Genomic DNA, 26,163 nt, shown 5'->3' with positions numbered 1-26,163 from the left:
AAGGAAGGTGCATTAGAATCCCCAAATCTAATAACTGTGAAGACTGGAGCAATGATGGAGATTATACATTTGGCATCAGCCCAAAAGAGATCATTCTTCACTACCTCCTTCATTCTCAACCCCTGTTGTGTCTTCGACTCAAGCCACTTGTTCCATTCTGCTGCCATAACCATTAGTTGCAATGCCTCTTGCAACTCAAGCATCCTTTCCAAGAGAATAAAGTATCTATAGGTTTTAGGAATTCCTTCTTGGAGAGGGTCCTAAAGACCGCATGTGAAGTGTGGTGGTTGTAGATAAACACCTGCACATCTCTAGCATCACTAACAATTGTTTTGATCCAGCTGATTTTACCCATGCCCTTGAGTGCATTATTCATGGCATGCAGACAACAAGGAGTCCACCAAATATGTCTATAGGCTGCCTCAATCATCTTCCCTATTGCTCTACACACATGGGCCACATCTGTCACTACTTGCACCACATTTTGTGGCCCAACCTCCTATCTAGCATCCTTGAGGATTTGGAATTGAAAATGAGCATCCTTGCTATGCCTCGAACAATCAATAGCCCTAAGGAAATAAGGGCCCGTTGTAGATGTAGCCATGATATTGATGTGTGGACAATGCCTAATGTTTGTCCACCCATCCATGACTATGCTGGAACCACTTGTGACCTAGGTTCTCTTCATCTTCTCCATCAAAATATTAATCTTGGAATAGTTTTGATCCAAGATTGTTGTCCTCAAGTTAGTCTCACCAGGTGGCACATATGATGTTCCCGCCCTTCTTATCTTTGCCACAACTTCCTTATAATAAGGAGAGCAAGACATGTGGAATGGAATGCCATTGGCAAAGAAGAATTTGTCAATGGCATCATCTGCCTCATCCTTTGCTTGCACAGTAAATAAATCTACCAATGGTTGTGAAGATGGACTAGTCATATTACGTTTTCCCCTAGCCTTTGCAGCCCCTAAACTGAATGGAGTTGGTGGCCTTTGAGTTTTCAAAGCAGAAGAAGCAATTGTAGAAATCTGAACAACCCTATTCTTGTGTGGCAAAGTACATGATGCAACCCCATAATTTTAATATTTCAGCCCTGTACTTGAAGTTCTTATGCACCTTTTTGCATACTTCTACACCTTTGCCTCAAGCAAGAAGGAAGTGAGCATTAGTTCTAGTAATGCTGCCAAACCATTCAACATTGCACATGTGGCACTTCCACTTTCTATTGCCCTCAGTTGTCCCAGGCCTTGTTGGTACTTGTTGATGGCGTTTTTACCCACTATGCAACACAAAATAAAATACTAAGTATTCTATCCTCTTGAATAAAGACTCCCAAATGCTAAACTGTGTGATCAAGTGGGATAACTCCAAGGTTCTCGAATGTCAGGTCTTGACGTGCTCTTGGAATGACTTAGTTGTATATGATGTGATATTGCTGGAATCACAAGGTGGACTTACGTTGAACTTTGAATGTGCTTGAACTACTTGAATGCTTTGGATATCGTTAGAACGTGGGATTTTCACTTGATTTTAAAAGAAAGAAAAAGGATAGGGTTTGAGAAAGCTATTCTAATCCTAGGAACGTACGAGCAATGGACAATCTTTGATGAAATTCAACTAAGTCTTGCTTTGACATGCTATGAACATCTCCACAAGGCTAGTGCGATCTTCAAGGGATAACTTTATGATTTTGAAATGTCCCCCTCAATTTTTTTCAATTTTTTCACACAATACATTCACCCATTAGCATAAGCATAATAAAATGAAGAGAGCAATACAAATTGGCGGTTGAACCAGCCACTTCCACTTTCCAGCGAGATACAAAAAACTGGAACTAAACCACAATTTGGTGGTGTAACCAGCCAATTACAAAATCCAAAATAACTGAAGTAAAGAGACAATCATTCAACCACTTATTTAGCGGGAGGACTGAAAATGATAATAACAATCTACTCAACCGCTTATTCAGCAGGAGGACAGAAGTACAATGAAATAAGATAGGCGGCAAATCCAGTCTCTTCCACTTATTTAGTGGGGAATTAAGAGCAATTCAAAATATAACTTTCTGTTAGTACTACTAATCAGCATTACAATGATAACATGAACTGCAAAGTAAGATATATCGTTGTCCACAGCTGCAAATAATGCTCAGTCTGATCCACAAGTTACAATAGACTCTCTATCCAAGAAACAACCCTCAACTCCAAAATCTTTAAATCTGATATACTTCCAGCAGACTAAAAAACGCAGACCAGCAACAAAATTCACACTAAATCACTCATAACTTCATCAAAACTTGACGAAATGACATGAAACTGAATGCAAATGACTCCTAGGAGGTAGGCGTCCAAGCCTGGAACAATAAACGATTGCAAGCTGACCCAAATGATTAATGCACACTTCCTGAAGCATTCAGCCACATGGTACGACCAGCCAAGGGGGGTGATTTACAATATAAAATTCAAGACTCCAAATTAATCTCTACAAACTTGCAAAATGCATCGCCCAGTCCATAGGAAAAGATAAAGAAAATACCCATAAGCACACAAAATTCCTCCTAAGACTTATGATGAAAAAACCACTTCAGCTCTACAACAATCTGGCAACCTGAAAACTCACAAACACACCAAAACACATCAGAAAACATCAAATGACCCTACTACAATGAATTCCATCTGTTCTTTAGTGTAAAGAACAGTCTCTCAATCTCAACTAGTTGCTATCTTTCAAGCAAGAAGCCAAGAACCAGCTAGGAGCTATGCATTCCTCGAAGCAATCTCTCTGGATTTCGGCAGCACTTCGTTGCAAATAAACATGGATAGTCTCAAATGAAGGCCAAGGCACATTTATAACTTCCTCCTCAAATCAAACTTCTTTTCCCTTCAATATGGGATTAAACGACATTCCAATTTCCTTAATTTGCATTTCATTTTATTTTTCCCAAAATCGCCCATCACATGGTGGCAAATAAACTTTATAAAAAATACATCAATAAAGTGTATTATGGCGTCCAAAGAATAAAGTGAATTATATCATAAAATTATTTTATTTTCCTCCTAAGGTGTCCATCTTGCCTTAACAATAATTCACTTATAAAATATTTTCCTCAACCAAGAATCACCCAACATATAATTAAGGAAATGACTTTAGATATCAATATAACTTAAGCAATCCCCCTTAAATAAATCGTCCAACTTTTGTCTTAAGTTATAATTTAATTTAAAACACCATTTTTCATCAAATACATAACTTTGCAAAACAAGCTCCAAAAATGTTGGAAGACAAACTGCTCAAACTGACCTGCTGGAAATAGCCATTTGAACTGACTAGCTGAACCCTTGTTAAAAATAGTACTGCTATAAATAGTACGTACCAAAAATAGCATACTGCTAAAAATAGTAAGTGTTTCCAAAGTGATTTTTACCATATTTTGAGCAGCCGTCGCAACTTACTAAAAATAGTAAGTTCGAAAAAGTCTTTAGATTCATTTGCATGTTACACCATTGCGAAGCTCTTTGAAAACCCGGAAAAACCTAGAGAAATAAACTACCTTCACCTCCACTTACTAAAAATAGTAAGTTTGCCAAACTCTGTTGCTTGCTATGCATGTACCATCATTGTGAAGCTTTCTGAAAACCTAGAAGGAATCTAGAACCAAAATTGTCAAACTCCAACTTGCAAGCTAAGTTACTGATCGGGTACGAGATACAGGTACGGATTCATGGGTACAACAATTTTTTTTTTCTTGGGTATGGGTACATCCGTACATACATACATACATACATATATGTATGTATGTATGTTCAAACATTATAGACTATATCATTGTATAACTACAAGAAGAGTGATACTCATAAATCCATAATTGCCAATAAATATCAAAAAATAGAATATTTTGATATTTCATTCATAATTTGCAAAAATGAAAATACTCAAGTTTCAAAATGTCATTACACAATGAAAATTCAAATTATAATTGATTTTAATATTCATGTTCTTCATCAGAAGAGTCAAGGTCAATATCAACATTTGGTTCAATTTCATTTGAACCACAATCAATTGGATTGCCACTAACACTAGCTGTGTCAAGTGTAGAAGCTGGTTTAATTTCATTTTTCAAACATTTGACAAAATGCCAAATCATTAACAACACAAGGAAAGTGATTTCACAAAACATAAGCAAACAACTTTCACGTATGCATAATGTAAATCAACTGAAATCAATCTCAGTATTGCTGATAAAAAGTTTGCTAACCCTGTGTTCATATGTATAGCTCACAAAAGCAACTGAAATGATATTTAATTGCTTGCCTGCTGACATATTCTGATAAAAAATGCTGTCACAAAGTTGTGGGAGCGAAACTGAGGTTTTAGTTTATCAAACTATGCTTGGGTACGACCCTTGGTACTTCTTGGATGCCTGGGTTCTTTGTGGGTTCTTCACAGAAGGACCCATAAAGAACTCAAGTACCCAGGAAGAATCCAAGACATACCTAGGAAGAACCTGAACTGTACCAGTACCCGAACAATACCAGTACCAGGACTCGAGCTAAACTAGAAGAATCCGGTAACTTAGCATGCAAGCCACCAAAAATGCTGAAACATCCTCCCAAAGGTAGGAAACCCTAATTTCTGCTCCCGACTAGCCTATGGGTCTCCGGAATAGGCTAACGGCCAACTGAATTGGTCACTGTTGAGAAGGGGACATTACAAATTTCAAATCATCACCACAAGTATAGACACCATCAAGTTGATGCATATCAATGAAGAAGCGATAATTGAAGTTAAGCTTGGCTAAGATGGATCTAGTTGACTACGCAAGGCACTTTACCATCGGCAAGGTGTTAGTAGTATGGATGTAAGAATTTTGCCATTGATCATACACAAAGTTCTTCCATTCATCTAAACAACATGAAAATTAAATTGAGAAGTAGAGACCATGCAAATTGTTGAATCAACATGTGAATTTCACCATATCTTCAATGAAGTCTACATGCTTCTTACAACAATATCCTAGCAACAATCTTTGCCTTCTCATTCTACTCTACTCTAATTATCTGCTTGCTACTTATTGATCAACTATTGTCTATTCGCTATTCCCTATTCCCTATTCACTTTACAAATAAAGTGGAGCCTTATATAGTGCTCTCATTACAATTCAATGACTCAAATCGATTCATAATCAATGGCCAAGATCAAAAGATAGAAACCCTAATTAAGGTTTGTTATACCCATTCCAAAGCATTTAATGTTTGACCAATGATAAAATTACATTTGATGGGAGTCATGGGACACGTCCTTCCTTGAAAATTCGACCGATAGATAGTGACGGTAGGTACAATGAACTTTGTGCCCATGTGGTAGTTATCTTCTTTGTAGGATGGGTCAGGTTCATTGAATCTGGACGCCTTATCATGAAATGATATGATTGGATAAGTGATGACTGGGCGCCACCTCAGCTTGTTGTTTGTAACTCTTCACAAGTTGTAGATGAATGAGGCATATCTCTTGATACTCAACACTATCCAAGCTCGATCAATGAATGACTTTGCTCATGTCGATCTTCTAACTTTGATTAACTCTTTTGAAACTATTTCCTATCTTGATCACTTGCATTCTTGTGCTTCCATTTGGCTATACTGACAACGATTCTTGGATTTCCGAAGGAAATTCAAGATTATGAAAATTTCCTCTTTGAATGCCCGATGTTGATCAACACTCTTTGCCTTGTAGTGCCTGACTTCCTTATTCCTTATGTGAAATCCTTTCCTTCGAGCAGCTTTCCTATACCCTTCTACCCACTGGTAAAGCCTTCTATGCATGTCTTGCCATCTCTTGCAAATGAAGTGTGCTAGCATATCATCATGCTGATCATGTTCTCTACCTTCGCTGCCATCCTGATGTTGATCTTGATATGTTTCTTATTACTTTGCAGTTGTGATGACCTTCACCACGTTGCACTCCTTTATGTGGCTGCATCCTGATTGTGAAGTTTGACCTGCCCCTTTGCATTGTAGTGCCTTGTGCTTGGCAATCTCATCAGCTGCCTTGTATGAACTTGAGACTTTAAGTGCAACATCTCCCTTGGGCTCTTGGCTTTGCTTATGTGGTGAAATCTTGAGGTTGTATGTGAGCTGATAAGCCTTCATCTTGAGCTGATCTTCATGACTCGCTTTGCATGTTCATCCTATTTGTATCAAACCTGGAAACAAACATAACTTGGATCAAAACATTGCAAAAAGTACTTAATCAAGCTTCCTGCTACTTTCTCTAAATCTGGAAATGAATTTTCTGATCATGGAAACATCTGAGTTTAAGTCTGATTTTGTGTCCCAGGCCTGATTCGCATTGCTTTGCAAGGGTTCAATCAAAGGAGTGCTCAAATCAAATATATCTTTTGCAAGTCATACTCATCAAATCGCATGTCATGGGAGGTGGCATTGCCTAAGACATGTCTTGTCTTTGCCAAAGGAGGTCCCAAATCTTTATGTCGCTCTTTTCTATTGCCAAGGGATGGGCTGATGTCTTAAGTCGCTGATTTCCATGAGGTAAGGACATCTTGAAATCTTAAGTCGCTGATTTGGTTGATCAAAGGACATCTTCATCCTTATGTCGCTGATTTGGTTGGACAAGGAATGGACTGAATTATTTAGCATTGCATCTTTGCCTTGTCCAAGGACGGGTTCAATTCTTATGTCGCTATTTGCCTTGTCCAAGGACGGGCTAAGGGCTAAATCCTTAAGTCGCTGATCTTATCCAGGTAAGGACCGCCCCAACTCTTAAGCCGCTGATTTCACTTAGGTAGGGACGCCTTGTAGTTCCTTAAGTCGCTGATCTGGGGTAAGTAAGGATGGATTAGATCCTTAAGTTGCACATTTGGGGTGAGTAGGGACGGATTGACCTCTTAAGTCGCTGATTTTGTCAAGGTAGGGATGGATTGAGACCTTAAATCACACATTCGCCATGTCCAAGGACAGGTTGAAAGTCTTAAATCGCTCTTTTGCCTTGAGGGAGGGACGAATTCACATACTTATGTCGCCATTCTTGAAGAGATAGGGTCAGGTTGCATCGCTTAAGTCGCTGATTTCTCTTGTCTATGGACAGATTGTTGATCCTTATGTCGCTCTTCTCTCCTTGATGGGGACTGACCCAACTCTTAAGTCACTGATCAAGCCAATGCAGGGACGAACTTGAAGCTTAACTCGCTCATTCGGGTGAAGTAAGGACGCATCTAAAATATTCTAAGGCGCCGATTCACTGTGGGAAGATGAGATGGTCTACTTGAATCGCCCCTTTATCTTGAAGAAAGTCTAGTTGATAATGCCTTTGTTGCCTTTTCACCACAAGTAGAGACAAGTTCAATTCCCTTAAGTCGCTGATCTATCCTAGGTAGGGACTGGTCCAAGGCTTAAGTCGCTGATTTGCAAGGGGTAGGGACATCTTGAAATGCTTAAGTTGCTGATCTGACTTAGGCAGGGACAGACTAGGACGAGATCAATCTTGACCAAGGAGAGTTTGCACTGCAAAAACCGTGAGGGGAATGCCATCAAATGAATACAAGGCCTCTTATTTCACTAATTTTGTTGACCATGGAGAGATTGTCCAAAAGATGTATCCCAGGCAAAAGGTGACACAACGAAATGCTCTTAATTCTCCTCTCAGATCAGACTAAGAGGTGATCGGTCCAGGGGAAGATACTTTGTCCAAACGAAATCTTGCAACTGAGTTATGCCAAAGAGGAATAAATAGCCAACTCTCAAGTCTCTAGATGAGCTATCAACTCAATCTCAATCACTCATAGGAGCGTACTCAACAAACTAACCTAGCAAAACCTAAGACTAAGAGCCAAAAAGAGGGGTCCCCATTTGCAATGGGGAGATGTGTGTAAACGTCACAACAGTACCTTAGATGCAAATTGTTTTAAGGGTGATTTTGGATTGAATGGGCCCTTGGCCCATTTTTTAAGGATTTCAGATGGGCAGCTGAAATTTCTACTCCCAATAGAACTTATTTCAGTTTGACTTGCCTCGTCCGCAACTCCTTCTGTGCTAGGTTCATCAGATGACTTATTTTCACTATGAATTTCAACCTCCTCATCCTCACTCATGCTGTTAGAGCTCATTATGGCAGTGATAATGATGCTGCAACAAACAATGTTAAAAAAAAAATCAGAAATTTTTCAAGCAAACAATTTTTTTTCAAAGTTTCTTAGTTTCTAAGTTGGACTTTGTAATAGTCTAATAGTGATAATGATGCTGATTATTCAAGTAAACAGCAATGTTTCTAAGTTTTGTTTTCTAACTATTTTCTAATAGCTGCAAAAGTTTTGATTCTTGAATCTTGATCAATGTACAAATTTGCTTTTGAAAGAATTAAAAAGCAATCTTGTAGCAAGAATGGGGAAGCTTCCTCTAACTATCTTCCAAGCTTGCTGATTCAATCTCTAGACTTTCCACTTGTAGTTGCAGAACTTGTAGTCCACCTCTTGCTTCCTAAGATTCAATATCCAAGCTGACCAAATGACTTTGTGGTTGCAAATGAGACTAAATGTCTCTTTTATCAGCTTTAGGCGAGTTAGGGTTAGGGTGCTTGCACTTTATTTTTTTGTTTTTTCTTAAAAATGTGATTTTTTCTCCTTGCCGCCATGGGAAATGTTTGGGTGTCCCTTTCCTTGTCAAGGGATGTCTAGGCGTCTTGGAGACATCTTAGCACCCTCCAACGACGTCCCCCTTGAGCGAAATGTCTCTTCCTCTATGTTGAATGTGGGAACCATCTCCAGGCCGACTGAGAAATGTTGCAAAGGTGGAGGTGTGACAGAAAAACGTTTTGGAGGCGTGTCCTCGTCTCGAAAACTTCATGTTTTTTAGGGGGGATGCATCCTCGTGGAATTCTGGCATTTTGGGATATATTGTTATAAATTTGCAAAAAGGTCGCTTTTTCTTGAACGTAAGGGTTAATTGCTTGTATAGTGAGGGATAATTTGTTGTTCCTCTATTGTATTCTTTGATTTTGTCATGGATTTGACAAAGTTGTACATCTAACTCCATACAACTATCATAAGTGAAAATCACAAATGGAGGTTTTGTTGTTAAATTGAATAGAAGAGATGAGGCTCTTGGTACTCTCATTATGTCCATTTCTTCTAATCTTATTATATATCATGTTATATCTTGTAAAAATCCTAATGAAATTTGGACTACTTTAGAGAGTTTCTTTTGGAAGCCAGATAAGATGAGGAAATTTAAGTTGGAGAATGAACTAATGAAATCTTAATTCTTCAGATTTTGATAATATTTAGGGCTTCTTTAAGCTCAACTTTTGTAGATTGCAGTTATCTGATTGTGAGGTCACTAAAGAGGATGAACATTTGATTCTCTCTATTCTTGCTAAGCTAGGTCTTGATTATTCAGTGTTTTCTCTCGCATTTTATGCTACTATGGATGCCCTAGGCAATGCACACAAATTCCTTCTCTTGATTGATTTGCAACTCAGCTCACAAGGGAAAGAGCCATGTCGGCACACATGGGATATATAAGTCTTTAAAGTCTCAGACTCTTCTTGCAAAAGATCCAAATCCAAAGGCTTCCAGCAGCAAAGGTAATAAATAGAATAAGGATCCCAAGTCTAATGAGCAAGCTAAGGATTCTCCTTCACAACACATCCCTGATCCAAATCCCTCTTCTAAAGAGTAATCATCTAAAAAGAAGTTGAAATGTCCTTATTGTAAAAGACAAGGACATGATGAGCATAGGTGTTATGATAAGAAGAGTGATGAACTCACACACCACCTTCAGAAAAACATCTCCCTGCCCTCATCAGTGCATTCTTCCTCTTCTTCAACATCACAATCGGCAACATTTTCATCAACATAGTCAGGGACCACAAGAGTTTCACATGGGCTTGAGAAAATGAAAGCTAAAAGTCTCTTGGCCTCTACAATTCCCAAACATGGGAGATGGCTTTTTAATTCATGAGCATCTCATCATATGGTATCTTCTAAGGACATGTTCTCTTCTTTTGAGCCTTGTAATTTACCTAATATATTGATGGGTAACAACACATACATGAAGCTTTGTGGGAAAGGTTCTATTGACATGGGAGAAGGAACTTTTAATGATGCACTTCGTGTTCCCTTCTTGTCATCTAATATCTTTTCAGGTTATCAAATTGCTCATAGTGGACAAGCTAAATCAGTTAAGTTCACTCCTGATTATGTTTACATAAGGGACAAAGAGAATAGAGAGATCATTGCTATAGGGGTGGTTGATCATTCATCTTGTTTGTATTCCTTTTTTCATTTTTCTTCCGATGATAATAATGGTCCTTTGATTGATGTTCACACCCTTTCATCAAGGGTTGTGAGGAGAAGTTTGGTCACTCAAATCTTGGTTTTCTAGAGATCAGTGCTGAGCTTCTTACTCCACCTCTTGCTTCTTCCCCTTTGGGTGCTTCTCTTCAGTAGGTTGATCATAGTTTTTTAGATCTTGCTTTGTGGGATGAATACTTGACATAAATTTCAGTCTTGTTTGTGGAATCTCATACTACAGATTTGAGAGAAACACTTGAGTGGCTTTCTCTCCTTTTTGATGACAGTTTCATCACAATTGTTATGTTATCATGTCTTCATTGTCTTTGGAGATTGACATTCATGAGTTTCCTCCTCTTGATTTGTTATGTTTCTTGATTAAGATTGATCATGATCATGTTGTGGCTTATTCAAGCTTGGGGACTCCTACTCAGTTTTTAGAGACACATTTGGAGACTTCCTCCTTTCAGTTGGACATGGATTGGCTTCTTCATCAAACTATGGCTTTGTTTCATCCTAAGGGAAGATGTGCTGCTTGCAGGCATTGGATCATCTTTTATTTTCAGGCATACTTCATCGACATTGGAGCTTCTTCATTATGGGGGAATACTCTCTCTCTCTCTCTCTCCCTCTTACGGGGGGTCATTGATTGTATATTCATGATAGATTTAGTCCTTGGGGGGTATTATTGAGTCCTCCATGCGTCATCCTTGTTTGTTTCTTTTCTCTTTTGGGGAGGAGTTTTGTCCCACTTGGTTTTCTCCTTTTCTCCGTTTGTGAGAGATTTGCATTCTACATGGGTATCTAACATGATGTAGTAATCGGGACCCATCACAATAATCTTGCCTTTATAAGCAAGGCCTCCCATGTATATTTTCATGTCCATTCTTGCATTCATAATCAAGCAAACTATTCTTGCCTTGTGGAAGTTATTTTGGTCTTGTAGTGTTCTTGGGGATGTTGAGGAGTGACCAATTAACTCCTACATTAAATACCCCATGAAAACTTAATAGCAAATTAGACAACCTGAAAAAATGAATTTTGGAGCCAACCCCAATTTTTTTAAAAATAATATATATATATATAATATTATTTTTAATTAAAATTAGTGTTAAAATATACTGTTTCAAAGGCAGGAAGAAGCTCTTAAACAGCTGGGAAAGGAGGGACATGACAGATATTTAAATCTATAGTTGTGACTAAGGAAAAAATCAATTTAGTTTCTAATTAAAATTTACAATTTGTTAATTTGCTGAGTCATGTCAAGTTATTTATCTAGTTTATTTGTTGAATTCGAACTTGGGTTGCAGGTCTTATTCTCAATACTATGGCCGTGATGCACGCTAACATTTGGATTTTAAGTGTCCCACATGGTATCTTGTATAGTAACCTATATGTTGGTATTAAAGGGTTGTTTTAATGTTTTGACCCGAAGTTAGCTTGGAAAAGATTTGGCAAGCCAAAGAGTAAGAGTTGATTTGCTACTTTTGCAGAACTTATAAGATTAAAATTGCATAAAATATAGGCAATTGTAACAAAAGAATGAGGTTCAGATTTAAATTTGTCTATATTAGAATATGCGTAACTACATATCAATTTAAGATTGTGTAGTAAGATATGTCTCAGATACCAAGCTAGAGATAAACTTAAAATATTACTCAGTTTTGAAAAGGTGTAAAATTATATGTAAACTTTCCTACTTATGAACTTGATGTAATGAAATAAATTATGAAATCAAGTTATGCGAGTGGCACTCTTTCAGAGTTGAGCAATGGATCAACATTATTGAAGTCAATAACCTTTGGAGGCACACTTCCTTTCAATGTTGGGTTGTTGTGTTGAAGATTATAGTGCATACTCGCTAATAATTTTCAGGGGTACATGGGGATGCACCTATGGGGCTTTTAGCCCCTGTCCCCACTTTGGGAATGTCTTGGGGATGTTTCCAAGGCATTCCTAAAAAAATTTGCATAGGAATTTTCCCCGATTGGTGGGGATGTCCTAGAAATGCAGTGGGGACAGATGATTGCCCCGGGGACACATTGGGGATACATCCCCAAATATTTCGAGGACGGCCAACTGTCCCCTTTTTTCGAGTGCTCAGAAAACATAAGAAAAGCACCCAGTTTTAAAAGAAAAACATTTTTAAATGATGTTTGTGGCCCCCATGCTCCACTAACCCTAACATGTCTATGTAACCGAGAGATGCGTCTCCACCCCCTTGAGATGCGTCTTGGAGACGGAGATGCGTCTCAGATTCTTTTCGCGCACCCAGAGACTTTGTTTTGGGCTGGAGACCTCACTTCCACGTCCCCCATCATCTTTCCATCTCCCACCAGGTTTTTGGCAGTCTCCAACATCTCCTTCAGGAAAATGCAAGTTAAAGGGTAAAAAGAAAAAGAAAAACATTGTTTTCCATCATTTATCCATTGTTGGAAGCATTGAAGCCGCCCTAGAAGAGTGAAACACACCCAAAAGACTACAAAAGTTGCCCAATGCCAGGTTCGCAAATCATGGCAATCATTTGTTTACATCTGTTTTCAAAATTTTAAACTCTACAAGCATGGCATTCAATGAGACCAGTTCACATGCATTGTGAATGCTTCCACATTTGGCATACATGTCATGCCAAAGTTCTATGTCATGATATTTTTTGGAAATTATTAAATTATATTTAAAAAAATTGGTGTCTCCAAGTACCTCCGTTTCCTACTTTTGAAAATTAGCCATACCGGTAAGTGTTAATTTTAACACTTTCAGATTAATATAAACTCAGAAAACCAGAATTTAGTTTCTAACTAAATTGATTAGATGAAAGATTTATAGTTTTCCAGATTTAGGCATAACAAAGAAATGAACAAAATAAGAACAAGACATGGTTACCCTGGGAAAACCTCCTAGGAGGAAAAAACCAGCTAGAAAAGATCCTCATATTTGATTATGGATTATATTCATATGAAGATTAAAACACTTATCTCAAGTACTTGAAGATGATTGAACTTAGGGCTGATAAAGTCTTTCACAAGACTGCACTTTCATAAGCATCAAGTCTTCAAGTCTGCCCCCTTTAACATTTCCAACAGCAATCAGGTCCAAACCCTAGGTCTGCATTATATTGCATCTGAAGTCTGCACTTTGATGGATTGTAACCTTAGCACCTTAGTTCCCACTCCTTATGATGGTATTTGCACTTGAATTTCGCACCTTTAATGATTGATATAATTTGCTGATATATTGCTTCTTCAAATTCGCATTAGGCAGATGTATATATTTCGCATGGAAGAATATTGAATGTGTTTGAATGAGGTGAATGTATCTTTACTTATATATATGATGCAAGATCCATTTATGTCGGTCTATGATAAATTAATGACCTTTAATTTATTGTATCTCTTTAACCGAAATGCATTATTAGATAGGGTTGGCCCTATTAATGTTAGCACGTTATCTTGCATGAGGCGTGGAGTTTTATCATGTAGCGTGGGGTTTTATGAAGTGCCGTGAGGTATAGGGCCCAACCCTACACGTTGGAGAAGGGGTTGGCCCCCTTTGGCGGATTCCAATGTTGCCCAAGGCAATTGGAATCCACCATTCCCTAATTACAATCAACACTCCCTCTTAATTAGGGAGGAGAAACATAACCATAATCTAACATCTTGCACACAAGCAAAGAATGGATTACATAATCAGAATATTGTAGTCTTCCATCTTGCACACAAGCATATAATGGAACTACATAATATAATCTTCCAGCTCGCACACAAGCATAGACTGGATCCACCTTACATTGCCCGCAGAGGGTGGAGAGGATATTTTCTACCATCTTACATTGCCCGCAGAGGATGGTTAACAATTACTCTTCTCCCTGAGAAGATTACAATACCACCTTATATTGCCCGTTGAGGGTGGTTTGATACAACACAATGTGTCACTGAGGTTGAGACTCCCTCTCAATCAGGTTTTCATTTTCCAAAACACCGAGTCTGTCCCTGAAGTACACAAACTTCACTTTGGACAGAGGCTTGGTAAGAATATCAGCAATCTGCTCATCAGTGCTGACATATTTCAACTGAATGGCGCCTCTTTGCACCATATCTCGAATGAAGTGATAATGAGTTTCCACATGTTTTGACCTATCATGAAACACTGGATTGATGGACATTTTGATACAACTCTGATTATCACAATGAATAACTGTAGGATCCCAAGGCTGACCAAACAACCCAGCAAGAAGCTTACGAAGCCACACTGCTTCTCTAAAGGCTACGCTTGCTGCAATATACTCAGCTTCAACAGTACTCAGTGCCACTGAGGATTGCTTTTTGCAAGCCCAAGAGATCACTGCGGATCCTAAGCTGAAACAAATGCCGGAAGTGCTTTTCCTGTCTTTGACGCTTCCAGCCCAATCAGCATCTGAATAACCTTCCAAGGTTATTGAAGTGTTAAGTGGATACTTTAGCCCATAACAAACTGTGCTTCGCAAGTATCTTAGGATGTGCTTGGCTGCAACAAGATGAACATATTTGGGCATGCTCATGAACTGGCTGAGAACATTCACTGCAAAGCATATGTCTGGTCTAGTGTTAACTAGATACATCAGTGATCCAATCAACTGCCTGTACTCCAATGGATCTGCAAAATTAGAGTTAGCTGCAGAAACACTTAACTTCTTTAAGTTAGACTCCATAGGAGTAGACATAGGTTTACAATCCATCATTCTAAATCTTTTCAAAATATCAATAGTATACTTTCCTTGACTTAGAAAAATTTCGTTAGATCTTTGCCATACTTCTAGACCTAGAAAATAATGCATTAGACCTAAGTCTTTCATTTCAAATTCTGAAGCTAGTTCTTTCTTACATCTAATGATGAGTTCATCTTTACCGGTAAGAAATAAATCATCCACATATAGAACTAGAATTAACATTTCATCATTGGATGATTTAAAGTAGATGTTAGAGTCAACATCATTTTTATAAAAACCTAAACTTAACAAGTATTTATCAATTCTTTCATACCAAGCACGAGGGGCCTGTTTGAGGCCATACAGGGCTTTCTTCAATCTGCACACATGAGTTATTCTATCCAGAATCTCATTACCCTCAGGTTGTTCAATATAGACTTCTTCCTCAATGACACCATTAAGGAAGGCAGTCTTAACATCCATCTGATGTAGTTTCCACCCTCTAGCTGCAGCAATAGCTATTATAGTTCTAATAGAAGTATATCTAGCAACAGGAGCAAATGTTTCTTCATAATCTATGCCTTCCTTTTGAGAAAAACCACGAGCTACAAATCTAGCCTTATATTTTTCAATACTACCATCAACATTATGTTTAATTTTAAATAACCATTTAGAGGAAACAATAAATTTACCTTTGGGTCTGGGCACAATATCCCAAACATCATTCTTGATGATTGACTGATACTCTTCATCCATAGCAAGTTTCCAGGCATGATGGTTCAAGGCTTTTTCAACATTGTAAGGTTCAAATTCAATGAGATTGCACATCAATGCAACGTAGTTGGAGAATACTTGAGGTCTCTTGGTTTCTCGGAAGGTGCCACTGGGAGTAGCAAATCTTTCGGCTTCTTGAATGGCGTTTCTTAGCCACAGTGGCCTCTTTTTGGTAACAACAATGTCACTAGGTATGTCAGTGGGATTCATAGGCTCTGATGGATCATTATGTTCTTCTTGAGGTGGAGGTTCAACAGGCTCCCTTTGAATCTCAAGGTTAGAATCAACATTCATATCTTGATTGTCATTAGCTTCATCAATAATAGAAGAACCTTTTGATTTCTTAAAAGCAGTATCTTCTTCAAAAGTAACATCCCTACTTACCTCAACATACCTTTGACCAGGAATATAGATCCTGAAGGCCTTGGAGGATTCACTGTATTCGACTAGCATGCCTTTCTTCCCGGAGGACTCCAACTTGGTTCGCTTTTCCTTGGGCACATGAACATAAACAGGACTTCCAAAAATTCTGAGGTGACTGATGTCCGGTTTGGATCCTGTGAAGGCTTCTTCAGGGGTCATGTTCTTTAGAACACGATGTGGACATCTATTCTGAATATATACCGCTGTTCTAGAAGCCTCAACCCATAGAGAGGTCTGCAAATCTTGATCATGAATCATAGCCTTTGCAGCCTCAACAATAGTTCTATTCTTCCTTTCAGCAACTCCGTTTTGTTAAGGATTGTATGGAACACAAAACTCCCTCTTAATTCCCGACTCAACACAAAAATCATAAAAACTACCGGAGGTGTACTCACCTGCATTGTCAGATCTTAAACATTTAATTCTTTTACCAGAGGAGTTTTCAGTTAATGCCTTAAACTCTTTAAATTTACTTAAGACTTCATCAGATTCTTTAGATTTCAAGAAGTAGATCCAAGTTTTCCTAGAGAAATCATCTATGAAGATTACATAATAAAGAAATCCACTAGGAGATGTTATAGACATAAGACCACATAAATCAGAGTGAACAAGTTCTAGTTTATCTTTAGCTCTATTTTCACTTTTATGAAAAAGACTTTTAACATTTTTACCTATAGCACAACCTTTGCAAGTATTATCATGAATTTGACTGAGTTTAGGCATACCTTTGACTAACTTTTCAAGAGAGGGAAGTGTTTGATAGTGTAAGTGTCCAAGTCTTCTATGCCATAGCTCACAGGATTCGGGAGCCTCATTAATGAGGGCTTGAACAGGGTTAGCAGAGAGCTTATAAAGACTATCATATCTATTACCAATTACACGAGCAGATTTAAAACTAGATTTCTTAGGCCAAGCAAGTACTTTTCTCTCAGAAAATGCAATTTGATAACCTTTATCTTCTATAGCAGAAATGGAAATTAAGTTTCTTTTAATTCCAGGAACAAACAAGATGTCACTAAGATGAAGTGAAATACCAGAGTCTAAATTTAAGGAAGTAGTCCTAAAATCTGAAATCCGAAAGTTGATCAAGCCTATAGCTCTGATACCATGTTAATTTTAACACTTTCAGATTAATATAAACTCAGAAACCAGAATTTAGTTTCTAACTAAATTGATTAGATGAAAGATTTATAGTTTTCCAGATTTAGGCATAACAAAGAAATGAACAAAATAAGAACAAGACAAGGTTACTCTGGGAAAACCTCCTAGGAGAAAAAACTCAGCCAGAAAAGATCCTCAGATCTGATTATGGATTATATTCATATGAAGATTACAACACTTATCTCAAGTACTTGAAGATGATTGAACTTAGGGCTGATAAGGTCTTCCACAAGACTGCACTTTCATAAGCATCAAGTCTTCAAGTCTGCCCCCTTTAACACTTACAACAACAATCAGGTCCAAACCCTAGGTCTGCATCATATTGCATCTAAAGTCTGCACTTTGCTGGACTGTAACCTTAGTGCCTCAGTTCGCACTCCTTATGATGGTATTTGCACTTGAATTTCGCACCTTTAATGACTGATATAATTCGCTGACATATTGCTTCTTCAAATTCGCATTAGGCAGATGTATATATTTCGCATGGAAGAATATTGAATGTGTTTGAATGAGGTGAATGTATCTTTACTTATATGTGATGCAAGATCCATTTATGTCGGCCTATGATAAATTAATGACCTTTAATTTATTGTATCTCTTTAACCGAAATGCATTATTAGATAAGGTTGGCCCTATTAATGTTAGCACGTTATCTTGCATGAGGCGTGGAGTTTTATCATGTAGCGTAGGGTTTTATGAAGTGCCGTGAGGTATAGGGCCCAGCCCTACACGTTGGAGAAGGGGCTGGCCCCCTTTGGCGGATTCCAATGTTGCCCAAGGCAATTGGAATCCGCCATTCCCTAATTACAATCAACAGTAAGTACCCCTGTATCCTGGTGACATTGCTAAACATAATGCTCCATGTGTAGCATTTGACTTCATTTTTACATTAAAAAAAATTGCAGTCAAGTTATAAAAACAAAGCAACAGGGTTTGAAGGTGCTGTTGAAAAACTAGCATCAATTAGAGGCAGACATCATACTTTCCATCATTATGTTTTACAGTTTTTGACATTTGTGACTTTGTCATTTTAACATCTGTAGTGCATACTTGTAGCCCAAAGGGTATTTTGGTGTATGCAGTATTACTATTTTGTGTATGCACATTGACATGAATTATGGAAGCCATTAAGTATCACTATTAATTTGTTCGACTGTCGTGTGAACTCTATTGTTGTATTTTTACTTTTGATTCTATAATGCATATGTCAATATGATAACATTTGCAACTTTATCAATGTTATGATTTATCATATGAATTTCTGAAATTTCCCTATATATATATATCCCCTTTCCCTTTGCGGTTTCCAGCTGTCCCTAAAAATGGCCTAAAAAAATCCCGTCCCTGAAGCACATCTCCCTGTACACCCATCCTGGAAACTTGGTGGAACATAAACAATTTGGCTTTTATTATTTCTGGTATCATTTTGATGTGAAACATTGTAGTGATATTTCAATTACTTGACACAAGCAAGTATTATTGTGATTGCTACAACTGTCTGGATCCACCTCTATAGTATTTTTGATTTCTGATATTTTGGGTCTTCCTGCTGTACCCATCTTCGTGCTTGTGGCCTTTTCACCTTGATGATGAGTTCAACAAGGAGATCTTAAGTGTCAGAAACCAAATACCATACAAAGGCAGTTCCAGAAAGCTCTTATCAGTACAACATCCTCTGAACAAATCACTTTCAAAGCAAAAATTATTGTTATTTCCAAAATAAGTTTATGGTTGTAGTTTGAAGTTTTCCATCATAAATGTAAAAAATACTATCGTGCATAGTTCAAGAACAACCAACAACGGCAACTCCTTATGTTTTTTGAAACTAAAACCCTCTACAACAAGGATAGTCATTGATTCAATATTTCCTTTTAACTAAATAAGTGGTTGGGGATCTAAGACCTCAAGGAATGATGGGTTCATGGGCTCTGAAATATATTGAAGACTAGAACTGCTTTCAATGAGAAATTTTTGGGCTGTTTACTTCTTCAGAAGAGCTTACTTGTCGAGGTTGGAAAATTGGATTTACTAACAATGATTTTTTAATACATTGCAACAAGATTAGTAGTTTATACATTATACTTTGCAAATAACTAGACCCTTCTGTTGTAGATTTGGGCACAATGTTTCATTCCTTTGCCTGCTAAAGAGATCTTCTTGGGAATACCTATATTATCAGGGACAGAAAAGAAATATGACAGTCTATGTGACTGGTTGCAATTTCTTCCTTTGGAAATGAGGTTCTTAGTCTACTGCCATGGAGTATCATTTCCTGTGCATTTAGAAAGAGCTTGATTCCTTGAAGCTATACTTAACTGAATCTTTCATGTTGACTCTTGCAAGTTTGTTTTTAATCAGAGATGCTTACTTGCCATGCCTATGTGGGAATAAATCTTTCCATGTCTCATCTGTTAGACTCTTTTGTAACTCTTTTGGTCTATCTGATGTGATGTACGAGGCATGTGCTTAAAAAAGTTCCTATATTTGTATTCTTATATGGATTAAATTTGCTGTGTACAGGATATAATATCCAATGGGAAGCGGGGCAATAAGGCTCAATGCTTGATGCAAGCATCCATGGCATTGAATGAAGGCCAAAGTGTTTTCATTGACTGCTGTAATATGACAAAACAACGTCGGCATGATTTTGTGGAGCTTGCAGGACCCCAAATAGAGGTACATGCTATAGAACTTGACTTGCCTGCCAAAATATGCATAAGTAGGATAGCAAAGCGTACTGCACATGAGGGAGGTTTGCAGGGAGGTAAAGCTGCAATGGTTATCAACAGCATGTTAAAGAATAAAGAATCACCTAATTTAGATGAGGGATTTTCGCGTATCATGTCTTGTCAAACAGAAGCTGATGTTGAGAATGCCATAAACATGTACAAAGAACTGGGTCCAGCAGACCATCTTCCCTCTGGTATATATGGTAAAAAAAGTAAAGATGATAAATTCCAAAGTGGCATGTTGCGCTTCTTCAAGAAAGAAAAGGATGTGCATGATGGTCACTTTGAAAGGAAAAGTACTGAGCTGTTAAATGGTCAAGAGATGATTCATAACAATCCTAAGAACTCGGATGGGGAGAACTCTAAACAAACTAGTTCAAGCATTAGACCTCAAGATAGGACAGCAATTCAAAGCAGTTCTGTTCAGAGCTATGGTAGTGTTTCCAGTGAAACATCTGGAAACGACTGTATTCCAACTCTTGCTTTTCCATCCATCTCAACAGCTGACTTCCATTTTGATCATGAGAAAGCAGCTGATATAATTGTAGATAGAATTTCAGAATTTTTAATGAGGTACAAAACTATGAATTTCAAACTTGTCCTTGTGGACCTGACTAAGAACTCTGATATGCTTAGGCGAGTTCATTCAAAGGCAGCTGAAAAGGGATTGGATTCTAAAAGATTTTATACATTTGTGGGAGACATTACAAAGTTGTATACTGAAGGAGGCCTAAAATGCAGCGTAATTGCTAATGCTGCTAACTGGTGAGGTACTAATACTTGAAAGTATTTCATTTAGTAGGGGCTTGATTTATAAGTTTGTATAAGTCAAAAGTTCAATTTTTGTAGATGATAAGACTTCTGTTACGTTGTAACTTTTCTTCTTTGTTAAATAGATGTTTTTGGCTAGATGCAGGCGTTTGAAGGCAGGTGGTGGTGGTGTCAATGCGGCCATATTCAAGGCTGCAGGTCCAGAGTTGGAGGTTGCCACGAAAGAACGTGCTAAAGCTCTCAGCCCTGGGAGTGCTGTAGTTGTTCCCCTTTCTTCAGGTTGCCCATTATACAAAAATGAAGGGGTAACCAATGTGATCCATGTTTTAGGTCCCAATATGAATCCACAAAGACCTAATTGTCTCAAAGGAGACTACGCCAAAGGATGCCAAGTTCTACATGACACCTATTCATCTCTTTTTGAAAGTTTTATATCAATATGTAAAGCACAACAAAGTTTAAATTCTAACCAGGAACTTCCAGATTCTGATTCTTCTAAAAAGGAAACCTCACCTATGAACAAAAATCAGGTAAATGAAACAAAATTTTCTGACGCCAGTAATGCTTTTGCAGTGCTTATGCAATCTTCAAAAAAGAATAGTAGTTGTGTATCGGATAAAAAGACGAAATTACAAGAGTTGTCTGTTCCCGAGGGAAATAAGAGATTCAAACTAGATACATCAGAACTTCTTATTTCAAGCAAGGAACATGCCTTGACAGATGAAGCTGCAGGGCTCAACTCTAATTCTTTTAGTAGATGCTTTTCTGGATACAGAAATGATATTGGAAGCACTGCCACACACAAAGATAAAATCCCAGAGCAGAATATTGGAAACAATGGTAAAGGCAAAAAGTCATGGGAATCATGGGCTAAAGCTTTGCATGAGACTGCTTTGCATCCTGAACAAAATAATAGAGTCCTTGAGGTCACAGATTCGATGGTTGTGTTTCCTGATCTATATCCTAAGGTAATTTTGCCCAATAATATGCAGTATTGTTCAAAATAATGTACAATCCACTTTCATTTAGTTTTGTAAACATGCTAAGGAAATATTATCCCTCATATAGGCAAAGAAACATTTGCTGGTTGTAGCGAGGCTTCATGGACTGGATAGTCTAGCGGATGTTCAGAAAGAACACCTTCCTCTTTTGAGGGAAATTCATTCCATGGGTGAAAAGTGGGTAGCTTCTTTCCTGCAGGAAGATCCAATATCGATCTTTCGCCTTGGCTATCATTCGGTATATCCTAATTGATCTTTATTTCAATATTTTGTAAGTTTAAATTTAGAATTGTCACACTTGGAATTGATGTAACTTCTATTCACAACATTGTTTTGAGGATTGTGGCAGGTTCCTTCTATGCAGCAATTACATCTGCATGTGATAAGCCAGGATTTTGACTCAGTGTACTTAAAGAACAAAAAACATTGGAACTCATTCACAACTAAGTTTTTTCGGGACTCGGTTGATGTGCTGGAAGAGGTTGAAAAGTTTGGAAGGGCTGAGATTATTTATGATAAAGATATTCTTTCAAAGGAGCTGCGGTGTCATCGCTGTAGGAGTGCTCATCCTAATATTCCACGGCTTAAAAGTCATATTTCTACTTGTAAATCTCCTTTTCCTGCATCCCTTTCCCAGGGCCAAAACCTGTTTTCCATGTCGCCAAGGGAATCTTGCTTTGAAATACAAGCTAGGCCAAGCAACATCAATGGATAGGGTTCAATTTTTTCCTGGCAGCTTGAACAAAAACTTTTCAAACATCCGTTATAAAGAAAGGCATCTGAGTGGTACTTTTATACATTGCAATGTAAAGGTGCTTTGTTTTTTGTGATATTGATGGATATCTTTTTATTAATTCATTAGAATCTCAAAAGCCCAATCTTTATATAATTATTGTGTACCACATATATAGATTTGGTTAGAATCAATTTCTTTTATATCAGTACCTGATGCCAGCTTTGCATGTAAGAGAACGTATATAAAAAGTAGAGAGCTGAGCTTATTAATGAACTAAATATAAAAGAACTAAATATTGCTGGCGACTGCACTTTAATTTGCCTCCACTTCTAATTTTTTTCCCAAAATGAATCTCTGATGGTTTGACTGTAGATGCATTATGAGGTATGACGTTAAATTTCATACCTTGTTTGTGTGTTTATTCTGCAGGTTTACCAGTTTGGCATTTGTATATTTTTCTCTGTGGCTGTTATAAGAAAACAAATTTAGCTAAAAGGATGTGCAGATTGTTGGTTTCTTTTCTAAAAAAATGGATTGCTTCATTGGTAAGAGCGTAAAATTCAAATCCTTTACGCTAATGGGTTTCTCGAGGCTGAAGCTAATTACTTGACCTGTATTCCAGAGTAGGCTGTAGAAATTGCAACATCCTAGAACGTAGGTATCATTACATTGTAAACCTGGAGTCTTAAAAAATGTATCCGAACTCTTTTCTTTGGTGTTTAGACAATCTCCGCATTTTGAACTTATCTTTCTTTTACCGATTTTAGTGGTAGTATCCCTAAATTTAGCATCATAATTGCAAATCTATTCTTCATGCGTTTGGCTAGGCTGTTTTTGTTGTGCCACACATTCTTCAGGAAAGATAAGTTGGTTAACTTGAGATGGACCGTCTGCTTTCTATTTTGCACTAGGAAGAGATTATTTTGAAAGAATTGTGCATATAGAGATTTATTTTGAGGATGTTTGCAGGTTTGACAAACTGATCTAGATCAAAGTGGTTTGAGGGATAATGCTCTAGATGAGGACCTAGATGTCTTGTGTGTGTAGAAGTGACGTGGAGAAAAATATTCTTTGCTTTCGGATGATTGCATATTCTTGAGGGAGATTTATGGTTGGGTATTTTCCTATGTTACAATGTGTTTCGGGGATGGGGACAGTGGGACAGCAGGGGACGTGTTTTGGAAATGGCAGTCTGAGGGCCATTATATATACAAATAGATAGATATAGAGGGTAGGGCATGGGACAGAACTTATATGAGTTAAAGATCAAATACAACATTATAGCTGTTAATGGAAGCAACTTTATAACAACAGTATAACCACAATTTATCATGACAGAAGCATAACAGTAGTATGATTATGTTGTATAACATGATAACAACAATAAATTTTTTGATTTCAATTTCATTGTTCAAATTTTAAAGTCTGAAAATTTAAACTCAAAAGTCCCAATTACCAAAATACCATTCTGTCCATATCAAATGAGCTCTGTCACTTTTTGTCTAAAGCAGTGGTTCATCCGATAGAAGTCAATTTATTCTGGTCGCGAATTCTCCTTGTCAATCTACTTAAAATCTTGAAGGTCAACATCCTTATGTGTTAGAGTTTGTTGATACTTGGTAGTCGGTTGATCTTAAGGCACTATGAAGAACAAGTTTTTTTTGTTTATATAGAGGTAAGTTTGCTATTTTTAATTGAGTGGATATAATAGCCATAGGTGGATTATTTCCATTTTCATCATCCACTGATTTTTTTTTGTGTGGAAGTATGGACTTATCTATCTTAGCCTTTGGTTTGTTGAATGTAGGTCCTTGATCATAAAAAAATTGAAGCCATTGGTTTTGAAGTATGGTTGTCTTAACGCTATACATCTTATCAAAGGTTTTCATAAACCCTTTTATTACCTGATCATCCTCAGAAGGAACCTGATCATCCTCAGAAGGAATGATTTGGCCAGGTCTAGGTGCATGCCACTTAGGATTAAGGGTGCAGTCCCATGAGGGGGCTTAAGGTTCTATTTTAATGGAGCGGGAGGTCCTATACAAATATTTTTTTTGTTACAGGATTATTTAGAATCTTTTCCTAAAAATTAGTAGCCCCTACTTTTTAGGACTGCATATTTAAGCAGGTGAAATTGAGGTGGGACTAGAAATTGCCTCATCAGCTTAGGAATGATATCTACCACTTGTCAAACATCTAAGTTTAGATTGTTGTTAAAAAACAATTTTGGAGGGAAAATAACTTTTTTAACTTGTTTTTATCATTGCAGAGAGGATAGAAGACAAAGCTATGTATTCTTGAGACCATCGACTTTCTTAAATTTAGGAGCATAAATTTTTTAGCTGAACAACAAAACAAAATTTATGGGACCGGCAACTTTAATATGTTCCTAAAAAATCTCAGCAGCTCTTGCTCTATTTTTAAGGAAGCTCCCCTCTATGGGACCCCAGCCTAAGAGTATAGACAACAATATGAATAGAGGTGCTCATTGTGTTCCAACTCTTTATGACAATAGCCTTGATAAAACTTTGTCTAATGCAATAACAATAAACTGAATTAAAAATAGACTTAAAACTAATTAATATTTTCAATTTTGGTTGAAGATAATATTTTTCATTTGCCAAAAATGAAGATTTAAATGTATCATTATTCAACATTTGTATGTAGGAGACAAAACTATAAAATATCCACTGACAATATCTTGCACTACAATTCTCCTTTCTCCAACATGTTTTGTGGAATCGGACACTAAATAGCCCTAGCCCAAGCCCCGTGATGCTTTAGACACCTACCATGAGGGTATGCCTACTCCACTCCAATATGTATAATACTTAACTATACACACACATACACATATCTTTGTTGCTTAGTTCTTGTTCATTTTTATCAACCTATCTTCTTCTTTCTTTTTTTTTTTTTTTAATTATCTTCGTTCAGTCTCTAAAGTGCTTTTTCCCTTGGCTTTCATATATCGCTTCATTGCCTAAGTATCTTTCCTTTGCAAAGCCTTAAAGTTCCCTTTGGTTTCTCTTTCGGCAAGATGGTCCTCAGTAAAACCTCTTTGTCAATGAAAATTTGAGTTCGCTAGCCTCCCTTGTAGTCGAAACAATTTGTTTTCACTTTATTACTTTGCTTTGTCTTTGCTTTTCTTGTTTGGGCGAAAACCTTTGTTCACTAAAACTTTTCTTTGTTTAGATTGGCCAAGTTTTGTTTTCCCAAGCTCCTCTTTTTTTTTTTTTTTTTAGTGAAAAGTCACCTTCGCTAACCTTTCAAATTGCCAAAAAAGCCTTATGTCTAAGTTGATCACCCAAAGACTTAGTTTTCAAACTTAGTTCCTTGTTAGAAAGAGAAGCGTTAGTACTTTGTTCAACAAATTTGTAAGTTCACAAACTTTTAAGTTTGCCAATCAAAGAAGTTATTGATCAATAGAAGAAAAAGTAAGCTTTGACAAATCCTTGGTTCAAGAAACTCTACCAAAAAACTTGTTTGTAGAAGTCTATGTCCATTGAAAGAAAAGAGAAGAGGAAAGGGAAAGAGTTTCAAGTAGTTTGCAAAGTGAAAGAAGACCTCACTGAA

At 37.3% G+C, this 26,163-nt stretch overlaps 1 protein-coding gene across 1 annotated transcript in view; it reads left to right on the top strand.

Annotated features, from left to right (window-relative positions):
• The window catches only part of LOC131028958 (transcription factor bHLH140), a 39,506-nt gene extending 16,766 nt beyond the window's left edge, over positions 1–22,740 (top strand). The window contains exons 3-6 of the mRNA XM_057959342.2: positions 19,871–20,844; positions 20,996–21,818; positions 21,919–22,089; positions 22,201–22,740. Coding sequence (XP_057815325.2) covers positions 19,871–20,844; positions 20,996–21,818; positions 21,919–22,089; positions 22,201–22,566 — 2,334 coding nt within the window. The 3' untranslated portion in view covers positions 22,567–22,740. The remainder of the gene's footprint in view (positions 1–19,870; positions 20,845–20,995; positions 21,819–21,918; positions 22,090–22,200) is intronic.
• Positions 22,741–26,163: the final 3,423 nt, after the last annotated feature.

The sequence above is a fragment of the Cryptomeria japonica genome, chromosome 7 (genome assembly GCF_030272615.1).
Source record: "Cryptomeria japonica chromosome 7, Sugi_1.0, whole genome shotgun sequence".
Taxonomy (NCBI): Eukaryota; Viridiplantae; Streptophyta; class Pinopsida; order Cupressales; family Cupressaceae; genus Cryptomeria; species Cryptomeria japonica.
Note: the sequence above shows the minus strand (reverse complement) of the source record. Positions and strands in the feature narration are given on the sequence as shown.